The sequence below is a fragment of the Nicotiana tomentosiformis genome, chromosome 11 (assembly GCF_000390325.3).
Source record: "Nicotiana tomentosiformis chromosome 11, ASM39032v3, whole genome shotgun sequence".
In the NCBI taxonomy this organism is placed as follows: Eukaryota; Viridiplantae; Streptophyta; class Magnoliopsida; order Solanales; family Solanaceae; genus Nicotiana; species Nicotiana tomentosiformis.
The window spans coordinates 112,677,701-112,699,612 of NC_090822.1; the positions used below are offsets into that span (position 1 = coordinate 112,677,701).

The following is a 21,912-nucleotide window of genomic DNA, read 5'->3' on the forward strand; positions in this document are numbered from 1 at the left end:
ATGAAAGACTTAATGGGGGGTTTGGACATAACAATTATAAAATTCCAAAATAGGAAGAAAAAGAAAATTAAGCGAAAATGGTATTTGAAATTTAAAGTTGTGTTTGGACATGAATATAATTTTGGGTTATTTTTGAAGTTTTGTGAGTGATTTGAGTGAAAATTTTGAAAAACAACATTTTGGAGTTTTTAAAATTTTCAAAATGCATATTCAAGTGAAAATTGAAAATTTTATGAATAAATACTGATTTCAAAAAAAGAAAAAAAAAAGTGAAAAAAAGAAGGAAAAATCTCTTATGTCCAGGGCTCTTAATCTGTGCTTAATTAGAACAAAACCCTGAGATCCCGCAGTTTTATTCCTAGAATGTTTCCTTGTTTCTCTGCTAATCACTCACTTCCCCTAAATGAGGTCTGTATCAAACGTAAAAGTTAAGCAAACCCAAGCAAAACATTTTGATCTTTATTGTTACTTCCTACAGTTCCTAGTGACATGCGTGTATCTTAAGCAAACAATATGTAGCTATTAATGTCTGCTCATGTGAGACAAGAATGCTCGGTTGCTTACACATTGATCCTTAACCAAGAAATTTAAATATGTACTCTATGCTTGACTAAAAAATGCTACTCTTCTCTATTTTAAATATTAGTAATTTTCACAAACTGAATTTGTTTAAAATATTTGACGTTTTAGAAAAACAAAAATCATTTATTATTGTCTTTTTTTCTTCAAAACTACCATTGTTGTTTCAACTACTGAAGTGTTAATTAAGTGAAATGTTTAAAGAGAGATAAATGATAATCGGACAAATACTCTTATTATCTGTTAAGTAGTGGGCAAAAATGTTACAGGAGGGCTTTTAGTTTTAAGGAAACAAATCGCAGAACAAATAGCAGTTGCTAAGTCAAGGCCATCAAAAGGAGAGATTTAAGGGATTTGGGTTTGGATGCTGAGGAGACGAGCAGACACCAACATTATTAGTTTTGGTCTAACTACAGCAAGTTATCCCTCACTTTTATATGGAAAAAAGGAGATGGAAAATGAAATTTTCAGAATAATATCTTGAAACACATATTGTGTTAATATTTACTTGTCATTTTCTTCTGTATTTCGTCCTGTGACAATTTTATCCCCTTGATGTTGTTCCTGGACGCAAAGAGAGCATTATATTGTGGGCTTGTCATTACCACTACATTAGCTAAAAATGACTTCTTTGCTCATTGCAAAAAATGAGAATAACAAAATTTCATGTCTAATATCTCCGCGTAATCTCCTTTTTCTTTCGAGTATCTTTAGAGTTTACAGTAATCATTTTAACAAATTAGCTCCTTCTTCGTCAAGCCAATGTCAGCCTAATCAGATTAACAAAATCCTAGACAACAAAAACTAGGAGAATAAGAAGGAATCACCAATCCAGTGCCACTATAAAAGAAGACTCGCTGTCAATCTTCATCCATTCTAGCGTTTTCTGGATTTTGCTTAGGGAACAGTCCTGGTGAAACATGGAAAAGCTGCACCTTTACCTATCAGTATTAAACCAAACTTCAGTGGGAAGCTTGCAAATGTGTATAAATAAAATAATATTACAAGAGAAACTCCACAAGGGAGGAGGATGGTATACATGGCTTTTCCACTGATAACAAACGTTTTGAGATGGAAATGCAGATAAAAAGGAGATCCTGCATCTAGCCATACAGAAGACGGAGGCATTTAGAGCTTTCCGTCTTTTAGAGTTTACCTGACAGTAAGTTATAACTCTTTATCATCACCAGCCTCAGCTTTTGTGGCGGCTTTCTCTGCTTCTTCTAATGCAAAAATTTTCAGCGATTCAATGTCTCTTGGTCCTACAGCAACAGATGTAAAATACAGGATTTCAGGTCAAATACAAGTTAATGGGCATGCAGTGGCGAGACCAGCTTATCGCATTTTATGGTATTACTGTCTTAACGTTATGATAGATGCTAAAGGAGCTAAAAGGATGTTTTGATACAAGTGGGATATATGTTAACAATTGTCTTACCTATATTTACAGCTTTTTGATGAAGTAGCAGTGAGTACTTAGCTAAATATTCATTGATATTAAAAGATCCTTGGGTCCTTTTAGTCAGCTTCAGTATACATGATTTTGGGTCTACCTCATCCCTTTTTTGCACCATCAATCATCATATCGTTACACCTATGGACCGGTGCATTTACAGATTTATGTAAGACATGATCAAACCATCTTAAGTCGCCCTATGAGTGCTACTTGCATCATCTCTCTGATGTGCTTATTTCTAACATTTTCCAATCTTGTGTGACCACATAACAATCTTAACCTCCGCAATTCTACAACACTAATCTTGTTGATATGTTGAGCCTTATACGCCCAACTTTCATTCCCGTATAACGTTGATATTCTCACTACCTTTTTATAGAACTTGTCTTTCGGAAACAGCCTCTATTCCTTCATAAGGCAGGGGTAAGGTCTGCGAACACACTACCCTCCCCAGACCCCACCGTGTGGATTGCACTGGGTTTGTTATTGTTGTTGTTGTCATTCACTTTTTAAGTTAGCTTTTTATCGTATAGCACTCTTCCATTTCAACCATATTATTAAGTCTATGTCACATCTCCATATTTTCTTTTTGACGACTAAGCTTACACATCCACATTGTTGTGAAACAATAGTAACATTACAAGAACTAAGCAATTAACAAAAATTTAAAAAATAAAGAGAATAAATACTAGTAAGAGCACAAAAAAGTAACTTTTCTTCTTTCAAATGTGTGTTCTGCCTATCTCAATTATCAGGCCTTTTATAGGAAAGAAAGGTGAAAGATAGCTTGTAAGAATCACCATCGCACAGTGACAAGGATGGACATATAGCATGGGAATCCATCCATAAATTATTTACAACACTCCTCCTTGAATGGCCATGTAGAAAAAGAAAGATATGCCTCGTTAAGACCATACTAGGAAAAAAACCCACTGCAAAAATATTCTAGTAAAAGAAAAGTAATACTACATAGTTATTAGTAATATACATTGCATGTTGCTTCATTAAAAACCTTACTAGAAAAACTCAACGGAAAAGGGTCATATATATCCCTTTACTATCAAAATAAGTTATATATACCCTCCGTTTCACTTTCTTAGTATCCATATCCCTACCGTTATACTTGTGGGTTCAAGATACCCCTCACCCGTTAAATCCCTCAAAACTTAAAAATGACATGTGGCACGCCCTGGTTGCACTAAAATAACCCGCCCCATTTTTTATTAAACCCCACCTGATCCAACTTATTTACCCACCCGGCCACCCCCGTCCGAATCAACAACAACAACCCAGTAATATCCCACGTGTGGGGTCTGGGGAGGATAGTGTGTACGCAGACCTTACCCATACCCCGGGGTAGAGAGGCTGTTTCCGAAAGACCCTTGGCACAAAGAGATGAAAAAGAGGCAAACCCCCGCCCGAATCCCCCGTACTTAAATCATTCTCACCCCCTTATTATCTTTGTTTTATTTCAGTGATGATTCAGAATAACAGTAGCAACATTTGATACAAAGTGTGTTGTTTACTCCTTAATGAACTCTTCTTCTGCTGCTGATGATAAAGAAGATTCTCTTGATTTTCCTCTTCTTTGTTTTCACTACCCATTAGTACTCTTGTTAAAGCCTTGGTATTCTCCTTTTGATGACAAGAAATTCCACAATGCTTTTTTGGGTTTGTGATGCTCTAATGTGGAATGTTTTTCGATACCTTCAAAGGAAGAAAGACTTCAGAAATTTGAATCTAGATATATTTTTCGTTGTTGGATTTAAATTTTTTTTAATTCAAAAAAAATATGAAAATAAGTTTTATAAATTTCTACTTATGAAATTATCAGTTTGTAAGCGAAGTTCTTGTGTAGTTTAATTCTCATATTTCTCATCCATCATTCTTTGGGATAAGTTTAAGTTCTTTCTTTTTTTTTCTTTTTTTTTGTGAATAAGTTGAAGTATTAGTATTTTGAAATACAACAAATTACTTCCAATTTCTTTTTCTCCCAAAACAAAGGCATCATCTGCTGCAATAAGGGGGATTCGGATGGAGGTGAGTAAAGAAGTTGGGTCGGGTGGGGTTTATAAAATAGAATAAAAAATGTTGCAGGTTATTTTAGTGCAACCAGGGCGTGCCACATGTCGTTTTTAAGTTTTGGAGAGGGATTTAACGGGTGAGGGGTATTTTGAACCCACAGGTGTAGAAAGGTGTGGAGGGGATTTAACGGGTGAGGGGATTTAATGGGTGAGGGCTTACCGAGGACATGACACTCGATAGAAAGGTGTGGAGGTCGAAAATTAGGGTGGTGGGTTGATAGACAGTCTAGAGTTTGCCTTGTCTTACTAGTAGTAGTTGTACTAGTCAGGTACCTTCCTATTCCTAGTCCCTTGTTTATATACGGTATGTCAGTATTAGCAGTGAGATTGGCACTATTCTTATTGTTTCATTTCCTTGGATCTCCGTCATTATTCATTGTATTATTTGCTTACACTATCTTATTACATTGTTGTTGCTATTGTTTATTTATTACTCCATTTTTTTTACGTTCTTGAGCAGAGGGTCTTTCGGAAAAAGTCTCTCTACCTTCGTAGGTAGGAGTAAGATCTTCGTACACACTACCCTCCCCAAACCCCACTTGTGAGATTCCACTGGGTTGTTGTTGTTGTTGTTGTTGTTGTTGAAGTGCAACGGTAGGGGTATGAATATTAAGAAAGTGAAACAGAGGGTATATATAACTTATTTTCGATAGTAAAGGGGTAAACATTACTGATTGTCTTAAAGATATGCATTCCAATCTTGTATATCAGCTTTTCAAATGTTGAGATTGACAATTCTTTAATGAACATATCCGTCAAATTATCATTTGAAAAGTAGAACATCAATTTCACCATTCCTTTGAAGATCATGAGTAAAAAAGAATTTTGGTGAAATATGTTTTATTCTATCTCATCCTCCTTTTAGTTGAGCTATGCATGCAGCATTATCTTCATACAATGTAGTTCGATATTCCTTTTGAAAGGAAGACCACATGTTTCCTGGATGTATTGAGTTATTGATCCCAACCAAATGCATTCTCGACTTGCATCACGAATGGCTATTATCTCGGCATAATTTGAAGAAGTAGCAACCATAGTTTTGCTTTGTTGAATGCCATGATATGGTTGTACCTCTCTACATGTAAATAAAAATAACTTGTTTGAGACAGTGTTTTGAATAGCAAGAGGCGACAAAAAGCGACGAGTGCCTGCTTCACTGAGTTTTGAATTGATTGCAACTTTATTCACCGGTTTATTTAATCGAAAGAGAAATATTTTGGTTATTATCTTTGCATTATTTTGTTTGGTTTATGTCAGTGATTCTTTTAAGTAATCGGAAGAGCTTGTTGAATTGTTAATTAAATCAAGTTAGGAGAATATTCGAGAGACATTTCCCTAAAGACTAATCCATTAACGCGTTCTTGCATGTTTCACAGTGCCTTATATTAGTTCACCTCGTAGAGTTAAGATTTAAAGAGAGAGGAGTCTTGGCTACACGTTTGAACTAATCATCGAGTGAATTCGTGAAAATCATTAGAACATTAGAGTGAATTGAACTAGAGTTAGATCCCGAATAGCCATCTTGCACATATCCTGTCACGACCCTTATTTCTCCCATTAATTATTTCGGTGTTGCTCAATTCTTGTCTTTCTGTGATCAATTGTTAATTGTTTTAGTTTAATTTTAGTTATTAATCATCCCAACCAAAGTGTTAATCATCCTGAATAGCGTTAAGCTAGAAATTACTTGAACGTTGTTTAAATCCAATCCTTGAGGAGACGATAATTAAACTATACTATCTTTGACTAGCGAACATCAATTTCGTGTTGTGTTTTGCGCTCGTCACTTGCCTCCACCCCAAATATGTTTTAGAGTTGACACAGCTTCACTATTATCCTAATAATTTCACATTGTTCAAAAATTCCTTCACTGAACAAACCAAATTTAAAGTATGATGTAATCCTTATATTATTACACTAACTTTAATATTTCTTCTACACAGACTGATTTTTTTAATAAGAAATTCTACGGGCACTGATATAATCACAGGTCAATTTAGAAAAGCAGATACAATTGGGAGTAGCAAAAGAAATCTAAATTATGCATCCTTGTAACTTAAAATTTTAAAACGACTATGAGATAGTTAAGAGATGTTTCAAAGAAAAAACTCCTACCTTGGTACTTTGCAACTTCTTCTCCATTGTAGAAGAGTTTGAATGTAGGATATGAATGGATATCAACTTTGTTACACACTGGTTTGTGTGTACCACAATCAACTTGTCCCACCTCTATCTCATCCTCCCCTTCCATCGCTCTCCCTAAATCATCCCAAAGTGTTCCCAGGTTCTTGCTGAGAAAAGGTTACAGAATTAGCAAAACGAAAGAACCTTCTTAGGACAATACAGCAATGGAAATATCAAGGACTAATTTTGTGATATATAACAAAATTTAAAAAATAAAATGAACCCAACTCAACATTATCTTACCAAATACATATTGGCTGCGGAATCATGTTTTTTCAGTTAACTAAGCCAGTCACAGACAGGTACATGCCTTGTGATGGACTAGTAAGTATGTTTTAAAGTCCTTGGACATCTATGATTATGAACATAAGACTAGCCTGTTCTCTTGAAAAGTATGGTACTGGCACTTGGGACTATTAGGTCTATCATCCAGTTAATTCTCTTACCAGTTACAATATATAACCAAAAATATTAGTTAGCTACAAGTCAAAATGCCAAAAGCTACATGTGAAAATTTTAACTAAAGAAGAGTGTCAGTATGTAAAATACTAGATATAAAACTGCTAGATTTTTCAGCATTTCATTATCATCAGTTCTAAGAATAATGAAGATCTAACTAATTTGTATTTTTGATGTAATAACACTAAAGACATCGCAAAAGTTTGAGTTAACAGTGGTTCCAGAGGTACTTCACCACTCAGGTCGCTCTGAAGCAGCACCGTGAAGTGTCCCTATCTCACACTGGCCTGGATGCTTTACAACAACAACAACATACCCAGTGTTATCCCACACCGTGGGGTCTGGGGAGGGTAGTGTTTACGCAGACCTTACCCCTACCTTGCAAGGATAGAGAGGTTGTTTCCAATAGACCCTTGGCTCAGGAAAGCATAAGCACCACACTAATGAAAATATAGATAAGAAGGGACAGTACCAAAAAGACATATAAAAGCAGAATAAAAACAACAAGACAGTAAGGTGATCAACAATGAAAGAAAACAACGGTTAGTCATAAAAACGTACTACCAACAGAAAGCGAGACTGCGTGCCAATACTACTGTTATGAGCACTCTAGAGTACCTACTCTACTACCCTAATACTCGACCTACATACCTTCCTATCAAGGGTCATGTCCTCGGTCAGTTGAAGTTGTTCCATGTCTTGCCTAATCACCTCTCCCCACCTCTTCTTTGGCCTACCTCTACCTCTCTGTAGGCCCTCCAATGTCAACCTCTCACACCTCCTCACCGAGGCGTCTGTGCTCCTCCTCCTCACATAACCGAACCACCTAAGCCGCGCTTCCCGCATCTGGATGCTTTAGAAGGTAAAATTATTGGTTGAATAGTATCAGCATGCTGACATGAGTCACTAATGCAATTACCATCCTCTGAGTTGACCCAAACAAATCTGCAAACGACCAAATCTCTTTCCCACCAAACAACCAACATTCAGTGGCACCACTGTTCGAGCGACCTCGGCAATAGTCATTGAACGAGAAGAACAAAATAGAGAATTTAAATTCTCAATTTGATCCATAAGAGTAAATAATTAGAATAAGGGATATTTCAGTGAACCACCCTCCACTTAACACTGACCCTTTATGTGGTTCAGTGACACTTAAGCCCCCTTCCCCCAACCCTTTAATTTCATTCGTATCCTGATAGGCATATGTCATCGAAAATGGGTCACAAGAAGACCATAGAGTGAGAGTAGCCCTCTAAACTGTCTTTAAGTTCAAATTCGTGACATGTATAATCTTTAAAATGGGGAAAATACTGATTCAATTTTATCCAATATGAAAATATCAAACAAGCTTCTTCACATGGCATTCCTATCACTATGTGGATTTTAGTCATATCAAATACATCAACAGTAACTTTCTAATGTAGTCTTCAGAGCCAAAGCATTATAGGTGATTTATTTTACCTCTCAGCATGAAATTGTCTCCTTCAAGAGACTTTGGCTTAGCATTTTTTTTCTTTTTTTCTTTTTGAGAAACGTGGAATGTTCATTAATCTTGGAAATTTCCTTTCCTTGTACTACTAGATGATAGTGTAAATGGGATTCCATATTAGCTAATCTTGACAATGAAATGATAGAATATTGGATCATTTTAACATAGCTCTTCCCTGTGGCCACAGATATAATCAGGCCCACCTATTTACAGAATATGCTTGAACTTGCAGTGAAGAGGCAAGCCACATTCATGCACTACAAGATTCTCAAAGCATCATGGCACCTTTAGCAATTTGAATTTGGAAAATGAGATCCTTCATGGATATCACAGAGTATCTATCTACGCTACTAATAGAGAAGGCTTTACGCATTCACAATGGCAGTTTGGACACCAAAATTGCCGAGAACTTCCTAAATTTTCCTCACATTAAAGAACCAAAAAAGTAGCTAGCAGGCAGAACTGGAAATTGAGTTGAGAATTCAGACTAGCCAACCATTTCTACAAGAGGAAAAGGGAAAACATTAAAAACTAAAGCAGACTAGTTTTGAAAGACTTACCAGTGCTTACACCACGGTACACAAAATTTGACAAACCATGCAGTGTCCTTCTCATTTATCTAAATGAAACCCAAAAGAACATGTGAGTATGGCTATGGACACCATTCAAAAAGTTGCACAAAACCACCACCAGCTAACTCAAGACTGCAACTATTGTTCAATTCAATGTTGAATACTACTTGATGTAAAAGAAATCAACAGAATATATAAAGAAAACTTAAATATTTAATTATGTGGCTGATTAAATTAGCTACATGTACTCTACGTCCACCAATGGATAATCACTCTTCTAAACCAGATCAACGGCAACAGGATGAACAGAGATTACAGATTACCTACCACGTGCAAACCACCAATATCATAATCATCAACCAGACCGGAAGTGAAAAAGGTTTTCTTTTTCCTATTTCATTTATTTTTCTTTTGAGTTACTAACTCCTGCTGCTGAAATGGTTTAGCCACCCACGTGTTACATAGGCCTTCAGATGGTTTTTAGATGTGAAAACATGATGATTGAAGGTGTTAAAAAGATGAAGAGAGACCTAAAATCACATGGAAAGAAGTTGTCTCAAAAGATTTAGAATATCTGAGACTCCAGGTAGATCTAGCAAAAGATAGATAATAATGGAAGTTGAAAATCCATAAAGGTGATAGCAACTAGAACACTTGTGCTTACTAGAAGACTCTTAGTATATTAGTGATATAACGACTGGAGTATATTAGTGAATCCCTAGTGTTAGATAATTCTTAAGTACGCAATATTGAAATATTATTGAACCAAACAAAGCATTTATGATATTGAGTGTTGAGGATTCATACAGTCAGTCCCAACTAGCTTGGGATTGACGCGTCGTTGTTGTTGTTGTTACCAACTTCTAATCATATTACACAAAGAAAAATCCGTATGAGATTGATATTCATACTGCCGGCCCCAACTAGCTTGGGATTGAGGCGTAGTTGTTGTTGTTGTTGGCTGAGATAGTATGAGACGCAAATGTCCCTATGATGCTCCTAATTCTTTCACGAATTTTTTTTCTTACAATTTAGATCAAATAACCGGTTACCCAATATGGAAACATTCAATTTCCTACTTTGGCAAAAATAACCAAAAAATCAAACAAACTATAAAAATTAACAATAAACCAAATCAAAGTTAGATACCACTACTCAATAACCAATGAAATATCATCTCCAAACTAAAACACAAACAGTAAAATAAGAACAATAATTACTTGAAAACTCTAATGTACATGTTACAGGTCGTATAAACCCTAGTAGTTTTCTAGAAGGCAAATCTGATCTCTGATCTAAGAACAAGAAACTAAGCAGCTTTATCAGAAGCAAAAAAAAAAAAAGTTTATTTACCTTGTCATTAAACGTATCGGCTGTGAGGGTAATGACTTCAGCTCTGGCGATAAATATCGAACTTAACAAAAAGAAGCAACACAATAAGATAGAGACAAATGGGTGCGTACAGCGTTTCATCGTAGCACCAGAGTTTGATTCTAAAAATCGAAATTTCTGTTTAGCTGAAAATCTTCCAACTTATTGCTGGGGAATGAGGAATTAAAAGGAGAAATGGGAAAAAGAATGGAAGGGAAGGATGTTTGGGAATATTTCCAAAAGGTTATGGGCCATTTTAATTATACTGTTTCTTTTGTGGGTGAACTTCACTTTCGAGTTTGATCCCTTTAAGTTTTGACTAATGAAAAAAAGTATAAATAAATTATTTGTCATTTACAACTTCTTTGGACGGTTGTTATGTATCGTTTCTTAATGTATTATATCATATTGTATTTGTATCGTTTTAATATATATAATTTTTGGATAGATTGTATTATTTATTGTCGTTTTGTGACGTCATGCGTCATCAAATGAAGAATAAACTTGCAATATTATAAAGAAAAATAAGGTACAAGGTAAATTTATTATATAAAAAGGTAGGATAAAGGATAAAATTTAATTATTTAATTATAAGAAATGGCAAGATGAGAGAAAAAAATAAGGTAATGATGTGACCGCACCAAATAAGTCGTTACATAAAGTGACACTTTTTCGTTGTTACGTAACGATGGATTTAATGATACAATACAATCAAATTTAAGTAACAATCAAAACAAATATCGTATTTAAAATAACAATACAATACAATATAATATAACATGTACAACCATCCAAATAAGTTGTTAGTTATTATGTGCTTTAAAGGTAATTAAAGATAACTATAACTATAACTATATATATATATATATATATATATATATATATATATATATATATATATATATATATATATATATATTAAAATACACTAATTGTGTAAAAGTACTATCAGTAGTGAATATAAAATAAATTCTTAATATAATAATCATTAACTGCTTGAAAGAGTTTGAATGTTCAATTATATACAAGTTGAAAAATGCGCAAAAACTTGAGAATGATTCTTGTGGATGGTAAAATATCCAGTTAAATAGACACATACAATGTTAAAATTAAATCGTAATAAATGAAACAAATGCAAGAATCAATGAGCAAAATGTAAAGAAAAGCAACAACATATCTCATTGATTGGTGCACCGCGATATATAAATGAAGAAATATGAATAGTGATGATGTATATAGCCAATCTCAACTTATTTGACATGACTTATTTCAGTATGTTTATCCGAAAAACAGATATAGTTGAAATTATACGTAATTCTAAGGATACGTGGTATAACTTGGTACAAATTGGAAAAATAAGTAGGGATATGTTGAATATTGACTGTAAAAAGGAATGAATACAAAGACCTAATTGAGTAGAGAATGATTGATAAATGAACAAGATGAATCAATATCAAACGCCCAAAAAAGGATAATATTTGCTAGATGTTATGTAAATCTCAATAATCTCTGAATGTGAGAATGTGTGAATGTATATCAATCTCCCCTTTACAAATGTTAGCCACTCCTAATATAGTGGAGAAATTCTACTTTGGATATAATTAAAAGTACATAGTGGAGATCCCACAATAGATTAATTAATTGGCTTTTCCTTGATTCAAGTCATGATTTCAGTCGAGATTCTCTCCCCAAGTGCAGCTATAACGGCTTTGTTATTCCTTGGCTCGGTCTCGATCTTGGTCGGTCTCGATCTTGGTCGGTCTCTGGGTCTCGAGCTCGACCTTGACTTGATCTCGGTATTTGATCGGTCTCTGGATCTCGAGCTCGACCTTGACTCGATCTCGGTATTTGATCGGTCTATGGGTCTCGAGCTCGAACTTGACTCGATCTCGGTACTGATCGGTCTCTGGGTCTCGAACTCGACCTTCCAACTTCACATCACAACTCGATATTATAATGACGAATTTCGGTCCATCATGCTCCAATCTTGATTAGTCGCACGAAGGGCAAACTCGGTTTTGACCGTATACAGATAGTCCCCTCGTTTCTCGGAAAGAAGGTGGCGAGAAACGATATAATTTTTCAACCTCTGACTAGATACATATTGACGTCTGCAACGAGCCCGAATGTGATGTATGTGACAAATGTCTCGTCGGTCCAGTTACCAAGGCATTAAATGCACGTCAGTCGATGGTCGGCTACTGTCAATTTTGAACCGTCACCATGAAATCTATAAATAGCCCCCTTCTTCATTATTTCAAACTTTTACCTTCAAATCTCTTTTCATTCCAATCTTCACAGTTCTTCGCCTTCCCCAAAGCTCTCTATTTTCAGGCTTTAGAATTTCTTCGCTTGTTCTTCTCAAAACACCAAATACTTCACTCTCCCTTCTTCTTTGTTCATAAAAATTTAGATGGCAAAAATATCTAAAACTGTTCAGCAGAAAGAGGTTGCTTCCTCATCTCGGCCGGCCGGCGAGAAAACAGTGGTGGAGCAACGCCTTGAAGAGCTTGTTCCCGGGGAGTGCGTTATTGATTCCGATTTTATGGTCGAGAAACCCTCCTCGGTTGCTGGTCGATGCGAGCCGGTATCGAGATATATATGCTCGATACCAAAAAGCCTTCTTGACCTGGTGAAAAAAGACTGCCATTAGAAAAATAAAGAGGTTGTGATACCGGCACTGGAGGAGGCGATCACTACCCACGTGGAAGGGACCTGAGTGTTTACACTTATCCTTTCATGCTGGGTCCCCTCGATTCAGTCATCGTCGATTTTTGCAAGAAATACCAGGTGACCCTCGGTCAAATTCACCCTTCTTTCTGGAGGATTGTGAAACTAGTTTGTTTCTTTGTGAGCAAAATCGACGGGCTTCCCTTCACCCTCGACCACCTCGTAAGATTATATAGCCCTCGACTTTACCGAGGTGGGAAGATAAAGCTTCAACGCCGGGCCACCAAGGCGTTAGCCTCGAGCATAGATGAAGACAAAGATCGAGGTTGGATGGGCCGGTTCGTTCAAGTGAAGACCTCGGACCTAATCCCGGCTGAGAGTATGCCATTTCCCGATAAATGGAATATGAACCGTAAGTGTGATCCTGTTTTTAGTTTTTGTTGTTTTTACTTCTTCATTCTTTCTTATCGCTGTTTTTCTTGATGCAACCGCTGCTTGGATGCCGGGTACGGTTCCCCATCTCGAGAACTGGGTCAGGAGTCTGGTTTCAATGTCAACATATGCCGAGCGCGCATGGCGCGATTTGTCAAAGGGCCGGTGGGAGGCTCGTACTCATGGTAAACCGTCTTCTTGGCTCACCGATTTGCTTACCGTTCAAGCATTTTTTCACGCATAAGTTTTACTTACTTTTCTTTATTTGTAGGTTGTCGCGCTCTGTTTTCTCACGAAAGTGGGTTTTCGACGTGCGACAACACTTTTAAATGGAAGATAGAGTGTTAAAGAGAAAAGTCACCACCTAACGATTTTGAGGTGCGTTTGGGCACCTATTATGCAAATAACTATGTTTGACTAGTCAACGCCACCAAAGATCGGGTAAGGGCTCAAATTACCTCAAAGAGAAGGTGTTAGGCACTCTTTGAGGTCCACAACTGTGGGTCCCTGCCGAACTTAAAACTATGTGGATTATAATTAGGCAAGACAAACAAAGAGAGTACGGGTCAAATGAATTTACTAACACAATGAGAAGTAAGGATTACAAGGATATAACTATTAAACCTATATTAGATGTTAAACGAATAAAGAAGAGAAGGGGGTCCTAAGTTTTTTAGCCTAAAGAATTACCCCATACAACATAAATAATACTTCGTAACTCCCTTGAGGTAGGAAATTACTCATATTATTCAGCGGGCACAGACTATCATCTCCTACTACCCGATTACTATATTAAAGTTGTTTACGTAAGCGCTCTAATTCAATTCTAAGTCGTGCCCAATGCGTGCACTACTCGTCCCATACCTATGGTCCAGGAGGTATTGGACCTCTATTTAGGGTGGTTCTAGACTTAACTTAGGCTGCTCAAAATGATAAAACTAGGCGACATACAAAACAAATTGGACTTCAAATGAGAGCAGTTAAAGGCTCAACTTAGCCTTCACACTTAGACAACAAATGCACGTAAAATAGGTTCTCACATTGAGCATTGGACAGTTTTAGAACTGAAGCCAATTAGAACCCATTAAGCCCTATAGACATGGTTTCTATGTGACCTTAGATTCAAACGCGCATATATGACATTACTACTTCTAGTGGCTTAGACGAGGAAGCAGTAAACCATTTGTTGTTAACGATGGTTTTAGATACCAATTTTAGAAAGGTGACATTGTCCTACAGACATGATATCTAATATTGGCATAGTTAAGCAAATGAAAATAGTTCTGGGAACCCAGCCTTGACAAGGGGATAAATAATATTAAGCAAATGGCAGTGTCCTATAGGCAAGATCTCTAACAATTGACAATCAAACCTTGATTTTATAACACTTTACCTCCATGAGCAGGTTATCTAGGCGGAGCAATAACAATAACAGTAGATAATTGACTAGTAAAGGTCCTATAGGCATGATTTCTAAGTGAAAATAGAACATAAGCTAGTGAGATCCTATAGGCAGGGTATCTAATGAATATGCTATAATCATACAAATCTAAAGAAAGTTCACTGGCATTTATTTCATGTATGTTGTCTAGTAGCACATAGCAGTAGAATAAATAGAGGGTTTGCACCCGTGCTTTGATGGTAGACAAGTTATGTAAGTGTGTGAGTTTCTTAAAGGCATGATTTCTACTAGTGGAAGTTAAATTGCATATACAACAAGTCGGATAACAAGTAAATCACATGAATCCTATGGGCATATTTTCTATCTTTGCATACGAATATCAGAGTATACTCGTTCCCCAGTTTCACTATCACCCCAATTGTTCATTACAGAGTTATTACAGACCCAATGATAAACGTAATTACAAAATATTATACAAGCAATGATAGTAGGCCATAGCGGGCCCAAAAGGAAATACCCAGCATTGTTTGGGCCTTCAACAACTCTCACATAGCATACCCAGATTCCCAACAGGGAACTATATTCATCAGCACAACCCATAAGCCATAGGAGAACTCATGCCAAACCAAACAGCCATAGATTGACCAATATTACCCAGACATTGAATCACTTAAACCAACCAGTTTACATATTCAGTAGATAGTATGAAGAAATAGCTGAGTGTCAGAGATAGCTCAGGTCTTAGTAGTAAAGAGAGTGGCTAAAAGACCCCAAATCCTAATGTGTCAGAGTTCACAAGGGTCTCAAATAGACCCCGAGCAGTGCTCACACTAGGGAGGTCAGTAGTAAGAGTCTTGGTGGCTTTGGCTTTCATCCGGTCAAGATTTATAGGTTCAGAATAGCACATGTAACAAATAAGAGGGAATGGACAGTGGTGAAGGGACAGAAGTTGAGGAAATACACTTATAGTTTAGAAAGCAGACATAGCAAAGTTGAGAACACTAAACAGTTAATCAAAAAGGTCAAGAAGATTTAGAAGCAGGTGCAACACTTAGCAAAAATAACATATTGGCAAAAAGCACATTGGAAGTTGGAGGAGAATCAAGTTCCTTGAGATTACAAGATCAATTAGATTATCATACTAAGGTGCATATTATCAAACAAGTCTAAGTGGGGCACTAACTTAAAAGGTTTAAAGCTTAAAGGTCCAAATTATGCTAAGGATTCATCACAATATCATAAGACAACCATGTTAACTTATATCATGAAGCAGAAAAGTATCAAACATGGTATGGAAACGCAAACTAATATAACCATTCTAAAGGTTTCAAACAGTTACTAAGGATATAGGATTAAGCAAAACAGAGACATGCCGTGAGACACATCAACAGGGGAGCATATCATAGTTGATAAAAAAGGTCTTAACATAGATTAGAACACATTACATATGCAAGTCTGTCATTACATAGATTCAGAACAGAGTGGGAAAGCAAGCTCATGTCAAACAGCAAACATAGGCATTCAGGTATTGACATAGTAGACTAATGCACTTGAGAGGGTTCAAATTATTCAGATTAAGCATAAACATGTATCAGAATTGGCAGCATCAGGTAAAATTAAATGCTAAAGAGGTTCAAAACAAATGCAAAACTAATCAAAGTTGCACACAAAAGTAGCCCAAAAACACATTAAGCCATGAATTTCAGAGGTAAGAATGTGCAATCATAAACACATAAGAACGAAATTGCAAAGCCAAGTGACTTACCAGTTAAACGGACAATAAGAAAGAACAAATTTCACAATGTTTCTGGGTATCAACAAAGAACAAAAACCCATAATCTCAATGCGTCAAAGTTCCCAAGGGCTTCAAAGGAACCCCGGGCAGTGCTCGCACCAAGAAAAGGTTGAAAAGTCGAATTCGGGGGGCCTTGGCTTTCAGCCGGCCAAGAATCAAGGTATAGAACAAGAGAACGAGAGAACAATAAAGTGATAGCTCCAATTTTTAGTAAAAATCTAGCTATTCGGCTCCCTCTCAAAGGGGAATAGGGAGGGGTTTATATAGTGACAAAAATCGAACAAGTAAACAAGGAAACAATCAATCAAGTGTAAATATGAAAGAAAGTACCACATGCTATCAGTAATGGAATGGGTAAAAGGAAAAGTGTAAAATTCTGAACCCTAATTCGACAAAAATCAAGGAATCGAGTTGGTGAATCGGCTTTATATCGCCTTGCCATGAATGTATATAGACGGAATAAAATCTAGATATTGAAGGGTGAAGCTAATCTCCCTTGATTTGGAGGTTTACACTTGACAAAATAGAGCAAGTACTTATGTAACACCATGAATAAACACCTAGTAACAAAGGAACATTGATATGGTAAGTAAATAATGGGGGAATCCCATTATCACTGGGATTAGGAGAGGGAATTAAGGGGAGGCAGCTAGGGTTTTTCAGAAGAGTGAAGGGGAGATTGAGTGTTTAGGGGTGGCGAGTTAGTAGAAATGGGTTAGGGTTTTGGGTAAGGGGTAATATAAAGGAACGAGTAAGTTAATTATGGCCGTTGATCATTTATGATCAACAGCCAAGATCAAACGGGGAAGTAGGGCGGGTTATTAAGTGGGTCACGACCGGGTTGGGTACAAGGGTCGCCTGGTTTGGGCTTTGGGTTTATTGGGCTAAGGTGCTGGGCCATTTTGGTCCGAAAAAATTGGTTTAAATCTGGGCTACTATTTAAATATGCAAAATTTATTAAAAATAATTTATAAAAAATGATTAATAGATAAAAATACTATTTATGCACTAAAATGATTATAAATAATAATTTAGCGTTATAAAAATATAAAAATGCTATTTTGACACAAATAACATAATAAAAGCAATTATGGATGAGTATAGGCTATTACTGTAAAATTATGCAAATAGCTTAAAAATGCCAATGTAATTATATATAATGAAGTAAAAATATATGAAACGTGTATTATAGGTGCAAAATAATAATTTTAGGTAACTAGGTCATCACAAAATAATCTGAACGAGTAATTAATAATTATTCAAGTAATTTAAGTACAGAAAAATTAATTTAAAAGCTCTAAAAATTATGAAAAATTATAAAAACAAAATGCTCGTATAGATTTGTAAGTTAAATAATGATGCAAAAAATGATGTTTTGAAAGTATATATATTATTTGAGAAAATACAAGGGCAAAATTGGGTATTAACAGCTGCCCCTCTTTACCCGGGAATGATGAAAGAGTTATCGGGTAAAGAAAATGATGACCAATTTTGGCCGAATTGAGTGAAGAATGATGTGATTTTAAAAATTGGGGGACGAACCCTGGTTCCTGAGTTGCCTACATATCCCTGGTGTTACGGGAATCAGATCATGTGTAGTTCTGGATCCAACGGTGAGTGAAACCGATAGAGTTGCTATAGGAATTGTCGTATGTTTCGGAAAGGGTTCTTTTGGGTAGGATAGTATCAAATAATTTTTTGCGGAGTCATGAATGTGAATTTGAAACGTTACGGATGTATCACCGAGCAAATATCTGAACGGTCATATAGTAAAAGGCGGGTAATTGATGGTGGTCAGTTATGGTTGAACCAATTGCAGGATGTGAACGTTATGAACGGAAACCGGAGCGAAGATTGCTCCTGTTCGAAGAATGATTACTTCCTGGGTTACCTGCAAAACTTAAAACATGGCGCATGCGAATATATATGGGTTATTGCGACAATATAAACGTGATAAAAATTCCCTTTGGACCATGAAGGTTGTCTTTGGACGGTGAGAATGACGTCCTCAGACCATGATGTCCTGAGCCATGAAGTGTATGACAAGGGATTCGCATGCCATGAAATGGTGTCCTCGAGCTATGAGGATGGTGCCTCTGGACGATGACACCTTTGAATAATGATGTGCAATATTGAGAGATCCTCAGGCCATGGCATGGTGTCTCCCGGCTATGAGGATGATGCCTTTGGATAAAATGGCGATGTTTCAGCCCATGAAATGCAAAAATATGACGCTTGGTCACATGCGAATGTGAGACAAAACAAGGCTTAGTCTTGTGTAAGATGAGGGCAGTGCTTAGCCCTAGGTGAAGAGAGGGATAGTGCTAGGTCTTAGGTAGCATAGTAGAGATAGTATTCAATCTTATGCAAGGAAAAAGGCGATGCTTAGCCTTATGCCAAAGAGGGGGGGGGACCAATGCTTAGTCTCGTGCAGGGAAAGGCAATACTTGGTCTTATGCAATTAGGGAGGTAATGCTTAGCCTTATGCAAGAAGAGGAGACAATGCTTAGTCTCATGCATGGAAAGGCAGTGCTTAGCCTTATGCAATTAGGGAGGCAATGCTTAGCCTCATGCAAGAAGAGAAGACAATGATTAGTCTCATGCAGGGAAAGGCAATGCTTAGCCTTATGCAATTAGGGAGGCAATGCTTAGCCTTATGCAAGAAGAGGAGACAACGCTTAGTCTCATGCAGGAAAGATAGTGCTTAGCCTTATGCAAGAAGAGGATGCAATGCTTAGTCTCATGCAAGAAGAGGATACAATGCTTAGTCTCATGCAGGAAAGGCAGTGCTTAGCCTTATGCAATTAGGGAGGCAATGCTTAGCCTCATGCAAGGAGAGGAGGCAATGCTTAGTCTTATGCAGGAAATGCAGTTCTTAGCCTTATGTAATTAGGGAGGCAATGCTTAGCCTCATGCAAGAAAAGGAGACAATGCTTAGTCGCATGCATGGAAATACATTGCTTAGCCTTATGCAATTGGGGAGGCAATGCTTAGCCTCATGCAAGAAGAAGAGACAATGCTTAGTCTCATGCGAAGAAAGGCAACGCTTAGCCTTATGCAAGAAAACGATGAGTGACAGTGAGAAACTAAAGTATTTCTTAGCTGGAGGTGTTTGCGCTAGGTAATTTGTCGTCATGAAGGTAGTGACTTGATGTATCTGCGGATAATGTTGTCTTATCGTGCTTGCATCCAAAGAAAAATTATGAGTTCTGTGGGGAAGGTTGGTTCGTGCTTTTGTTTTCTTGCTCTATATTTGCTCCTGCCTTGAGATCCTATTTGAGTTACCCTAGTTAACATCTGGCTGTCATAGAAATAAATTTTTCGAAAAATAATATGCATGCATTTGATAAATATAGTTATTTGAAAATGTAGTAGTATGCGATATCAAGTAATTTAGATGAACCGATGACTATGACATATTTTAGAGATGACCCTCAAAACTCTGCCCCAGTTTAAATGCAATACTTTTGACAATACTTTGGCTATTTCGCATATGACGAAGTTGGCTGGACTTGCTTTAGAATTTTGAGGGCCCTCCTCAAAATTCTGCCTCAGTTTCTGATCATGGCAAAGTGAAGATTTTATTAATATGTGACCGAACCCACAGGGCTGCCTACGTATCCCCTCTTAAAAGGGAATCAGGTCAAGCGTAGTTCAGTTATATCAAATGAAGAAATGTAAACAATCCTAAACATAATATCTCTTGACTGCGTCTGAGTTGATAGGTTTTGGCCAAATCTCCCCGTCCATTTCTGCATGTATAAGTGCTCCTCATGTTAATACTCGATGAACCATGTAGGGACCTTGCCAACTGTGTGAAAATTTCCCTTTAGCTTCATCTTGATGCGGGAAAATTCACTTTAGCACCAACTGCCCTAGTGTAAATTACCTTGGTCTGACCTTTTTGTTGAAAGCTCTTGCCATTCTGTTATGGTAGAGTTGACCATGATATACTGCATTCATTCTCTTTCCATCAATGAGGGCCAGTTGTTCATAGCGACTTTGTACCCATTCTGCGTCGCTGAGCTCAGCTTCTTGTATGATTCTTAGAGAAGGGATTTCTACTTCGGCAGGAATAACCACTTATGTACCGTAGACCAATAAGTAGGGAGTTGCCCCAGTTTATGTGCGAACCGTGGTACGATATCCAAGTAAAGCAAATGGTAGCTTCTCGTGCCATTGTTTGTAATTATCTACCATTTTCCTCAATATCTTCTTGATGTTTTTGTTGGCGGCTTCTACAGCTCCATTCATTTGCGGCATGTATGCTGTGGAATTCTTATGCTTGATCTTGAAAGTCTCACATATAGCCTTCATCATATCACTGTTGAGATTGGTGGCATTGTCGGTGATGATTGACTCTGGTACTCTATACCAACAAATAATGCGATCCCAAACAAAATATGCGACGACCTTCTTAGTTACAGCTTTGTAAGATGCGGCCTCAACCCACTTTGTGAAATAATCTATGGCCACTAGAATGAACCTATGCCCATTTGAAGCAGCGGGTTCGATTGGACCGATGACATCCATGCCCCAAGCGGAGAAGGGCTAGGGTGCACTTGTTGCATTAAGTTCATTGGGTGGAACTCGTATCATATCAGCATGTATCTGGCACTGGTGATACTTTTGGACATACTTGATGCAGTCTGTTTCCATAGTCATCCAGAAATATCCTGCTCTTAGTATTTTCTTGGCTAAGACAAAGCCATTCATGTGCGGTCTGCAAGTTCCGGCATGTATTTCCTCGAGCAATTTGGATGCTTCCTTGGCGTCGACACACCGTAATAATCCCAGATCTGGAGCCCTTCTATACAGAATTCCTCTACTTTGAAAGAAATGGTTGGCTAACCTTCGGAGTGTGCGCTTCTGAGTATGAGTTGCATGTTCCGGATACTCTCCCTTTGCCAAGTATTCTTTGATGTCGTGGAACCAAGGATTCCCATCATTTTCTTCTTCAACATGAGCACAATAAGCCAGTTGTGTATGAATTCCTATTGGGATAAGATCGATGAAGTTCTTGTCTGGGTGTTGTATCATGGAAGACAAAGTGGCCAATGCATCTGCGAACTCATTTTGAATCCTCGGAACATGTTTAAACTCTATCTTCGCGAACCTCTTGTACATAGTACAAATATGATAATATTTTGGTGTTCTTGGTAATCCATTCTCCTAAAACCCGATGCACCAAAATATCGGAATCTCCAATCACCAGCAACTCCTGAACATTCATGTCAATGGCCAACCTGAGTCCCAAGATGCAAGCCTCATATTCTGCCATATTGTTGGTACATGGAAACCTGAGTTTTGCAGATACCGGATAGTGTTGGCCAGTTTCTGATACTAAGACAACTCTAATACCCATTCCTTTGAAGTTTGCAGCTCCGTCGAAGAACATTCTCCAACCATCATATGC

At 37.2% G+C, this 21,912-nt stretch overlaps 1 protein-coding gene across 1 annotated transcript; it reads right to left on the reverse strand.

Annotated features, from left to right (window-relative positions):
• Nucleotides 1-1,191: 1,191 nt before the first annotated feature.
• On the reverse strand, nucleotides 1,192-10,445 carry LOC104089990 (protein disulfide-isomerase 5-1). The gene is made up of 5 exons (XM_009595018.4): nucleotides 10,180-10,445; nucleotides 8,815-8,873; nucleotides 6,235-6,410; nucleotides 1,736-1,841; nucleotides 1,192-1,520 (listed from the first exon to the last, which is right to left on the reverse strand). The coding sequence occupies exons 1-4, from the start codon at nucleotides 10,297-10,299 to the stop codon at nucleotides 1,747-1,749; spliced, it is 450 nt and encodes a 149-aa protein (XP_009593313.1). The 5' UTR covers nucleotides 10,300-10,445; the 3' UTR covers nucleotides 1,192-1,520; nucleotides 1,736-1,746.
• Nucleotides 10,446-21,912: the final 11,467 nt, after the last annotated feature.